Raw genomic sequence first — 10,542 nt, forward strand, 5'->3', positions numbered from 1 at the left:
GGAGTCTGCACCTAGCAGAGCATCTCCATCACACTATTTCTCTATCTTTTGTTCCTCTATTCTCCTCTCTTATTTAGTTGTTTACTCTTTATTCATAACAATTAGTTACTAATTATCATTATATATAAATATATAAGTTAAATTAGCTATTAATTTTCATTTAAATTATTAATTATATGAATTTCTAATATAAAAAATTAAATAAAATATTAAACATTGATTTTCCGCATCAATAATAATATTAATTAGTTACTAATTTATAAAAGTGGAACAAGATTCATGGCCTGGTGAATAATATGAGCACGAGGAGAAGAATGCATTGAAGTGAATAAGAATACATGCATGGTGAATAATATGAGCTCTGATATTGTGCTATAAAATATATAAAATCAATAAGTTGAAATTAAGGCTGAAATTGATTCAAGCAGAATAGTGTTAAAAATGTTTTGAGAAGACAACCAACTATCTAGCTGACACAGAAAAACAAATCCAAATCTCTAACGAACTAACCAATATAATTAAAGTTTGAACAAGCTCTGTAATAATACTTTATTCATTTCCATATTATACACAGTTTTTTTGAAACACTTGAAGCAAGAAATATAATGAAACAACCTCAACTATGCAGATAACTTATTATTAATATACATGTATCTTCAATGTCTTCTCTGTTGTCATGTATACTATAACTTCCCTGTATACCCATGAAAGACATATATTGTGGAGCAGAGGCTCAGGCTACATTTATAAACTAGACAATCTAATAAAACAGGAGTGAAAAAAACAAAAAACTATTTAGTGTATTCAGTGTTAGGATCATTGTCTACCACACGAACAGGAACAACTGGAATGGAGTCCCACCATTCCTTCAACCTTCTATTCCCTGGTCCAGAAGACTTGCCCATTTTGAGTGACATGGTGAAGCTTTGCACAATCAGACCCATAATGAAGATTTTGAACGGAACCACGGCCAATAAGACCGCCAATACGCCCAGTGCCACCATCACTATATTTGCATGCTGCAGTATGAACAAGGAGTTGCGTTTATTAGAATCAAGTTGACCAAGAAGCATCTTCAACTAAAAGAAAGCAACCCACCACCAAAAGGATTGAAAAAAGAAGGAAGTGTATTAATTTTATTTCTTTGAAGATCTATATCTATGTCATCTCATAGATTATTGACCAAAAGTGCATTAATTCTAATCATTTAAATAGCTTTATCCAAAATGTTCTGTCCCCAAAGGAAAGAGCTAGAAAAGGCTTTTAATCCATAGAACACATTTAGGCCGCGTTTGGAGGAGCTTACCTGAGTTTATCAGGTATACGTTAAGCACTTATGTGATTGCTAGCATTAGCTTATAAATAAGAACTTATACCTACATATATAAGTTATTTTAAGCTTAATATTTCAATAAATTTCTCAAAGGAAGGGTGTGTATCCGAAAATCATACCAAGTACTACAAGATACAATGTCTAAACTCTAAACCTCTTTTAACTTTTGCTACATCATCATCCTAAAAAGGTGTTTCTATAAGCTAGAATAAATCGTCACCAATATCTTGATAACTGAGGGAAAAACATCTTAGAAGAAATTTACCTTATCAGCTTTTGAAATAAGGATTGACCATATCTTCAGCATTGCTATGTTTGCTATCTGCATCATCTCATGAACAGTGTACAGTCCTTGCTGCGCTGAGACGATGCTATCCACTGTAGACTGATCAGAAGCCATACTTGATCTGCTGATTACTATCTCGTTGCATTTCTCATTGATCTTTTGTTCTCTTGCCTTAAGCATCTTTACTATTACCCAAATCAAGAAAGCTGCAGCTGCTTTTCCAACCCACTCCCTGCATTATCTACCTGATGTTACATACTTTCATGTCTAGCAAAACTCACTCATGTCATTGACAAAATTTTAAGCATATAACACAATAGACAGGTATATAAGCTAAAAAAGAGAGCAATGAACTAAGAAATAAGAACTTACATGTAGGTGATTATCAAGGATGCAGCAAGAACAGCAAGAGTATCTATTGGCCTTTCCCATGTGAAGATTTTTTTAACCCAGGGAACCACATTTTTAAGTGGCTTTAGCAGTTCCTACACCCAAAAAAACAAACACAAAAATTAGCAAATGCTTTCTTTTCATTTTAGGATAACCCTGTTTTCTGATTCTCAACAGAAGACTGAATTAAAAACATCTTACGGCCCTTTTTCAGGAAAACCATAACCTACAGCATTAATTATTTTGTAATGTTGACCTCAATCTTCTCATTTTCCCAAATTAAATAGGAAATAGATAGAAATGTATAATAGTATACTCTCTGCTACAAGGAAACAACACCATTTTATATAATATGTATCAGTGTTCTATTGAGATCATCAATTGAGGATATTTGTAAGCCTTGTTTAGGTTATAATACTCACCGTTAGAACAAGAACACTGTCAGTGACTCCTTCCTCCTTTAACTCTTCAGTGGTAGCTTTAGCAATGAGAACTTGCTTTTCTTCCTCCCTTGATTGTTTGATAGCAGACACCAAGGAGGGACTCTCCTCTAAAACATTAAAATTGCTGTCTGCTTGACTTACATCTTCTACTACTAAATCAGAAATCGCGGGCCTAGATATGTTCATACTCTTGAGGATAGAACTTGCACTACATGTCTGTCCACTATCGACATTTTTTAGGCTTCGAGCAAGCTCTTCTAGAACATAGTCTCCTTTTGGTATCTCATTATATAAGGAAAATATTAAGAATTTAGTTGGGACAGGAGGTGATATTCTTAGCATTTCTCTTGCTGCATGCAGCCTTACGATTCCCAAAATTGTCCTTGCATGCATCTCCCATGATTGTACTGGGCATTTTATATTGTACCTTGATAAAAACTGGTGGAGAAACATTATTTCCCTTATCAATGCAAGCCAATGGTCACGTCTTGTGGAACTTGTAAGCTCTGGAAACTCCAGTACAATACCCTCTGATCTAGAAAATTCAGAAGAAAAATGTATACATATTAGTTATAAAATCTAAAATTGGATATTTAACATAGGGCAATTCTATGGTGAACCATGTTAAAAACTGGTCCACGCCTGAACCAAGTGTTTACATTTAGTACATGTTCTTTACAATATGTTTCTTATATGTTAAAATTAATTTGCAGAGAAACTCTTTTAAGTTTTAACTTGTGAACCAGACTTTTCTGGTAGACAAAGCCTTTATCATAACTCAAAAATAGATATCAATAATGGTAAAAATTGCTATCCTAGTGTCCTTACAAATCAGTTGAATCATAGACTATGGCCTTGTCAAACAGTTGAGCTCCCCATGGACCTGTAGCAACTGGTTTAACACTATGTTCAACGTCTTTGGAGAGGTCTATTTTGAGAGCATCATCATACTTTATTACTCCCGAAGCCTCAAAGTACAGAGCATAATTGGTCAGTGTAAGCCTACCTGGAAAATTTAGATGAAAGGAACATTTAAATTTTCATGTGAATAGATTAGTTTAATGGATTCTAATGCACTATAAAAAAATTAATCAGATAGACTGAAGTGCAGACCAGGCCAACTTGTTGTTCCAATATGGCGAACTACCCTCTGAGCACTGGCGATTCCATCTACATGTAATATAAATTCATCATCAGCCAGTTCCACACCATTTGGTGTTGCCTGTTTCTGCAAATGTCCTATGCACCTATGGAATCATGAAATTGAAAATAAAGCGTAATAAGAATTTGGACTTCTTTTACTGCATACATATTTTAATTTATATCTAGAGGCATGTTGTTTTTGTAGTATTGAAGTCAACCTCATGTGAAAGGATTCTAAGTAATAACTACCCTTTAATAGACTTAAAAATTTAGTTCAATCATCAGGAAGTTCTATATCAATTCATACTTAAATGAACATCTACATGAACATATATGGTTACAGTCAACATTTTCAGCATTTCAACATGTTCTTTATCACAGACAGCTTGGATAATTTATATCCTGCATAACTGACATGCTCAGGAACTAAATAAGCCAAGATAGCCATCATCTACTAAAGCATGTATATTTTTCAAACAGCCTTCCAAAAACATGACTAGCTATAAAACAGAAAAGAGGATTTCCTAGCTATTAGACATTTGAACTCCAGATGCATGCAAGTGTACCAGAAAATTATCTTTCATCAGTTCAATGAATTACTTGTCCATTTCTTTCAAGAACATGTCATATGCTGGAAAGTGTAGTCGGAGGCCGGTTGGTGCTGTTAGAGTTTCAAACGTAAACCTTCCATTTGCTACATCTGCTACCAATGGAACTAATGATCCCAACCATACAAAAGCATCTTCTCCAACATTGGGATCATTATTCACCTGGCCAAATAGTTTATGAAACTAGATTAGAAAACAAAATGTGCTATGCAAAGAGTATCCAGTGTCATCTATGCCTAAAATTATACATGTTGTGTGCACTCATATCAAATAGAGGGAGGAGGGCTAGCAACACTCATTTGAACCTTCTCTACTCAACACATTGATTGGTTGAAATTCATGTGTCTCATTAAATTGAAGCAGAACCCACATGAATTACAACAAATCAATGAGTGTTAAAGTTTTGCATTTTTTTATCAAATAAGCTTGGTTTCACTCTACTCCAAATTTCCAATGCAAGAAACATGTTTCAAACAACAAAGAAAGGAGTGAATTAGGGGAAAATCATAATCCATCATCTGCATTATGCAATAACAAGATAAATAAAAGGGGGGAAATGATGCTCTTACAAGGAGGGGCATGATGTCTGAATAAAACAGAGGTATATCATCCTGTTCTTGAGTGGCCTTAAGAGTTATCTTCCTTTCTTCTTTTTCCTTTGCTGCAGCCTCCTGCAAACCTCAAAAAGCCTCATCACATTAGACCATCTAATTAACTTGATTAAATCATTCACCATGATCAAGATATTCATCATATATCTCAAACATTTCCAATTCCCCCTAAAGTACATTAATCAATTCTACTCGTTAAAATCAATTCTAACCAGTTGAAATCATGTTTGGCTGTGCCAGTAAAGCAGAATCAATTCTATAGAATTAATTCTAATTGACACAACAAATAGTTGCTTCTGCGTTAAATATAATCAATCAATTATGAGATTTTACTAACGGAATTTCATTATATTACTCTAGAACCCGCGACTTTTTTCATAAAGTATATGAACTAAATGACATAATTTTAACTCATTCGCCATACGCAATTTTAGTAGAATCAATTCTGTCCAGAATCAATTCTGCTTATGCTAATTAACGTTGATCTAAACACACGCTTAATTACCCATGTTGCACCAAAATAGTAAATTAACATAATGAGAGTTTTTATGCGCACCGCTGGATCATCGTCATCATAGTAGCTAGGTTTCTCCCATGCAAGCATCATGTCATAGGTCAACCTGCTAAATTCACCATTGTTGATCTCTTCCTCTACGTTCTTGCAAATTTCACTCAGAGCATTCCCACTGCAAAATTCAACTAAATCCTTGCAGTAATTTCCTGTATCAGCAGCGTTCCAACCCCTTTCAAATTCTCCCACCAATGTCTCTTCCGAAATGTCCAGTTTCCTAAGCAATGTGACAAAAGCATTTGTTAGTATATTGTTTCAATGAAGAAAAAATTATGTTGGTTCGCCTCCAATCACCGCCACGGGTCAGGACATGCCTCTGAAACCACGAGTCGCACTTATTTTTTCAGGATTACTTACTGTGCACATCTCTTGACGACGTCCTCGGCAATGGAAGAGAGATACTTGAGCTTCATCGCCATTACTGAACCGTGCGATTGCGGTCTCTTCTTCTTCTTTTTCTTCTTCTATGCGGTTCACGCTCAGTGAGTAATGCAATGAGAGAATTGAGGAAACTTGAATCGAAAGGTTCATTTCATGATGATGGTGATGTAAGAGAAGAGGTTGGTTATACGTGGGGAAGTTAGCTAGTTGCCACGTGGTGATTGACATGAAATGCAAGCATGCAACACTTGGTTCACCACTCTGCTTCATCGTTATCTACATGCAATTGCATTCTCCATAGCGGTGCGTGCAACTTAGGACTATTTTTCGGTGACCTCTTGGATACCGTCTCATTTGAGACAATTTCAAAACAGTCCCAAATACAATCAATAAATTCATGACACGTGTTCAATATTTTTATTTGAGTAAAGTACACTCACCCCCCTTAAGGTTTGTTAGAATTACACTCCACCCCATTCTTATCTAAAATCTACATCCCACCCCATTTTATATAGAGGCAAATTTAGTGACGAAAAATATTTTTCATTAATAATTAATAATTATTTAAATTGTTAATCAATAATTTCAAAAAAAAAATCAATATAATCCAATAAATTTAAAAATGAAAACATCACAATCCTCCTCATTCTCTCAATCGCGTTTTTCCTCCGTAAATTCATAATGCAAATTATGCAATAGCACACCTGCCCGATTTACAAACCATATCTCGAACATAGTGAAACATGCTTGTGTTTTCATATTTGGTAATAATTCAATTTTAATCAAAATAATCTCTTTATACCTCCAATTTTCAAAATTGGGTTGTGGGCCAAAAAAACAACACAAATGGGTGAAGAAAATAGAGAAACAAAATTATGAAAATATGAAGTGGATCTGAGGTTATTAGAGCCCAACGAGGCGGTGGAGCATCGTTTTTAACAAAATCCAACAATATCTAAGACCAACAGAGCGTTCGCTCACAACTTAAAGGGGTGAAATTCACAAGAAGTAGTTGAACAAGTGGCTTTAGGGATGTGCGATTCACGTTCTGGGGTTCAGGTCGCAACAAAACTTTGAGGCATGAAGGTGCCATGGGGTTTCACATTGTGGGACAGTGGAGCCGTGTTAAAGGGAGTAAAGGCTTGGTGGTGGCCGTTTGTGGTGAGAAATATGATTTGGAGATAGATGGGACGTGGACTTAACAGACAGAGTGGATGGTTTTTTTAAATTTAATTCAGTAAAATTATTTTCATAAATTAATGTATGATAGTGTATATGCATTAAATTTATTTAAATTTTTACTAATTAGTAATTAGTTTTTAGTAGTGAGGAATTTGTTTTCGTCACTAAAATTTGCCTTTATAAAAAATGGGGTGGAGTGTAGATTTTTAAAAAGAATGGGGTGGAGTGTCATTCTTGCAAATCTTGAGGGGGGTGAGTGTATTTTACTCTTTTTATTTTTATTTTTATTTTTTTACAATCATTCAATCTCTTAACATCAATATTTTACTAAATTAAATTTTAGTCCCAATTAATCTATATTATTATACTTTCTTCTCAAAATATCAAATTATAATTTAACTCATAATATTTATCAAATTACATTTTTAATCTTCATCAATGATTTATGAAGATTAAAAATGTAATTTGATAAATGTTATGGGTTAAATTTATAATTTATTACATATTTTGAGAAAAAAATATAATAATTTAGATTAATTGAGACTAAAATTTAGTATAGTAAAATGTTGGGATTGAAAGATTGAATATCTGGTAACTATTAAAAATAAAAAATAAAAATATAATGAATACTTGTCATACATTTATTCGTTGAATTTGAGACTATTTTGAAACTGTTTCATTTGAGACAGTACCAAAAAATTCCCCCTATTTTTCTTACATAAATAGTTCATCCACATCTATTCCACCTACAATTCAATGAGATAGGAAGTGAGAAAAAACAAATATGATAGAAAAAGAAAGTGATAGATAAAAATAGAAAGTTTGTGAAAATAATTAAGAATAGAGACTTGAGCATGAATGAATCGTAAGAATTTTTCATTACTAAACATTTTCATTTTGTCTAACTCATTACAAAAAAAGTATGACTTAATATCAAAATTTAGCACGGAGGCTCCGACACCGAACTTAATTTTTGCTATTTAGTATTGGTCAAATGGGGTTGTTTAAGTAACTCTATCTAAAATTTGGGTTAAATCACTCTAATAATATTGTAACATGTGTTTTTATGAATTCCAACATTTTCATAATATTCATTTTATAAAATAATCTATTTGCACAATAAACCAATTACTTATGATATTCACACAACTCTTTTTCCAAATAAAAATTAAGAACCCTAATCCCCAATTTCTTCCAAGCTTTATGGGTCTGCTACTCTAATTTGTTCTCCCAAAAAGCAAAGTTGTATCACTCTCATTGGTAATCACCTTTCATGCATCTTCCTAGTTGCTTTTATTCTTGATACAAAAATTATGGCAAACATTTCTTGAAGGGGGTGATTAGGGATTTATTGATTTGATCACATCAAAAGCATATGGTATTTGAAGATAATTCGTGCAATGATAATGAAATATGGTGCAGAAATTAATTTTTTTTATCATTTGAATGGAAACGTAATTGACGAAGAAGAGTTTGTTTGTTTACTACAATCAATTGATAATACAGAAGTCTCATATTAAGAGATTTTACTAGTTATGCACGTCGTAGAGCATGGAAGAAATTGAGATTAGGGTTCTCACCTTTCTTTTTGAAAAAGGAGTTATGTGTTATTATTTCTAATTGAGTGGTTTATTATGCAAATAAATTATTTTATAAAAGGAATATTACGAAAATATAAATAAAAGAAATGCTGAAATAAGTTAGAACATATAAAAACACATATTACAATATTATTGGTACACCTCATCAAAGGGGTGATTTAACCCAATTTTTACCTTAGGTCATTTAAACAACCCCTGATCAAATTGATACAAAGCCAATGCAAATCGGCAAAACGATTTTGTTACTAAAAAGTCAGTCTCAACCCAATCGAAGCTAAATAGTGTTGGATAAGCCCAATTTACACAGTCCATAGAGACCGACACTATCTTTTGTGACCTAGCAATGGCTAGAGCCGAGGGATGAGTTGATGCTAAATTTGAATGTTAGGAACATTTTATTTGGTATTTAAAAATGTAAACGGTTAGAAATATATATATATATATATATATTATGTTGGAAATGATTTTCTTTATTAAAAATCCCCAATTTTATTCTCAGAACTATGATTGAATCAAATTAGTATATATTAAAAAAATCCTACGATTGATTGTTTTTTTAATAATTAAATTAGGGTTGATTGTTTTTTTTTTGGTTGAAGACTCATTGTTCTTCCTTTCAGTTTATTTGACTTATTAAAAAAATGTGAAAGCATATAAATAAAAATGAGTCGATTATCTCAATTATCTTGTTAAATAGTAAAAAAAAATTATGTATATTTTTATGTGTATTAATAAAAGTGAAAGCATATAAATAAATATTTTTATGCTTTTAAAAATTAAATTGAAAAAAAAATAAATCAAGTGAGGAAGTGCGAGAAGGATGAAAAATCAGAGAAGTTGAAGTTGAAAAAAGCCATCGAGATGGGCAACATTGGATGACGTTGAGAATGCTGTCCAAAAGTGCACCTAGCAGATGAACTACCTATGCCTCTCCTCGTGCGTCGACATTGTCGTGGGGGGAAAATGATACACTAGATCTAGAGGAAGCAATGAAAGAGGAAAAGTCGAAGGATGTGGTTGAGAGGCATAGCCTTTGGTGCGATGGTGAGGCTAGATAGTGGCGGTGACAACATGGCCTTTGGCGCGGCAACAACGGCACAATGCAATGGCTCTTGTGAGATCACAAAGGAGAATGAGAGGGATACTTTTTGTCTTTGAAGAAATTTTAGTACTTTAACTAAATTAACTAAATGGTCCATAGGTGGACTACTATTTTAGCTAGGCCACTCTAGATTGCGCCCACTTGAATTCAAATATATAATTTTATCAAATACATTTTTGAAAAAATAATTACAATTTTTATGAGATTTATATGATTAAAATTTCTTAAAGCAAAAAGCATTTATTATATTTATAATGACAAATTTTCATTATTTATTTATGTAACAAAAAAAACATAAATAAATTTTTGCTTTTAAAAAAAAGCTTAAAATAAAATTCTTATAGCTTAATTGCAACTTTGGTCCCCGACGTTTATCAATACCACGATTTTGGTCCCCCACCTAATTTAATTACATGGATGGTCCCCGACGTTGTAGGCCGTGTGCAACGTTAGTCCTACCGTTTATTTCTTAATAGAGGAGGCTTACGTGGACGTCCAATTGGAGAGAGAAAGAAGGTATGAGGAGAGAGGGAAGCACGTGAGTATCACGTGACCCTTATCTGAACCCATTATACCCAAACCCCTGACCTTCCTAGAACGAAGAAGGTAACACGATTTAAATCCCTAGGGTTTCAGATTTGGGTATAATGGGTTCATATAAGGTTCACGTGAATTCACGTGATACTCACGTGCTTCCCTCTCTTCTCATATCTCATTTTTCTCTCCAACTAGACGTCCACGTAAGTCTCCTTCATTAAGAAATAAATGGTAGGACTAACGTTGCACATGACCTACAACGTCGGGGACCATTCATGTAATTAAATTAGGTGAGGAACCAAAATCGTGGCATTGGTAAACGTTGGGGACCAAAGTTGCAATTAAGCCAATTCT

General features: G+C 33.4%; 1 protein-coding gene across 1 annotated transcript; it reads right to left on the reverse strand.

Moving 5' to 3' along the window:
* Positions 1–669: 669 nt before the first annotated feature.
* Positions 670–5,881, reverse strand: LOC130732555 (uncharacterized). Its single transcript, XM_057584578.1, has 10 exons — positions 5,743–5,881; positions 5,371–5,602; positions 4,773–4,874; positions 4,196–4,365; positions 3,566–3,699; positions 3,281–3,458; positions 2,432–2,987; positions 1,992–2,104; positions 1,599–1,851; positions 670–1,019 (listed from the first exon to the last, which is right to left on the reverse strand). Exons 1-10 carry the CDS (start codon positions 5,802–5,804, stop codon positions 792–794), a joined length of 2,028 nt encoding a protein of 675 aa, XP_057440561.1. The 5' UTR covers positions 5,805–5,881; the 3' UTR covers positions 670–791.
* Positions 5,882–10,542: the final 4,661 nt, after the last annotated feature.

The sequence above is a fragment of the Lotus japonicus genome, chromosome 1, assembly GCF_012489685.1.
Source record: "Lotus japonicus ecotype B-129 chromosome 1, LjGifu_v1.2".
Taxonomy (NCBI): domain Eukaryota; kingdom Viridiplantae; phylum Streptophyta; class Magnoliopsida; order Fabales; family Fabaceae; genus Lotus; species Lotus japonicus.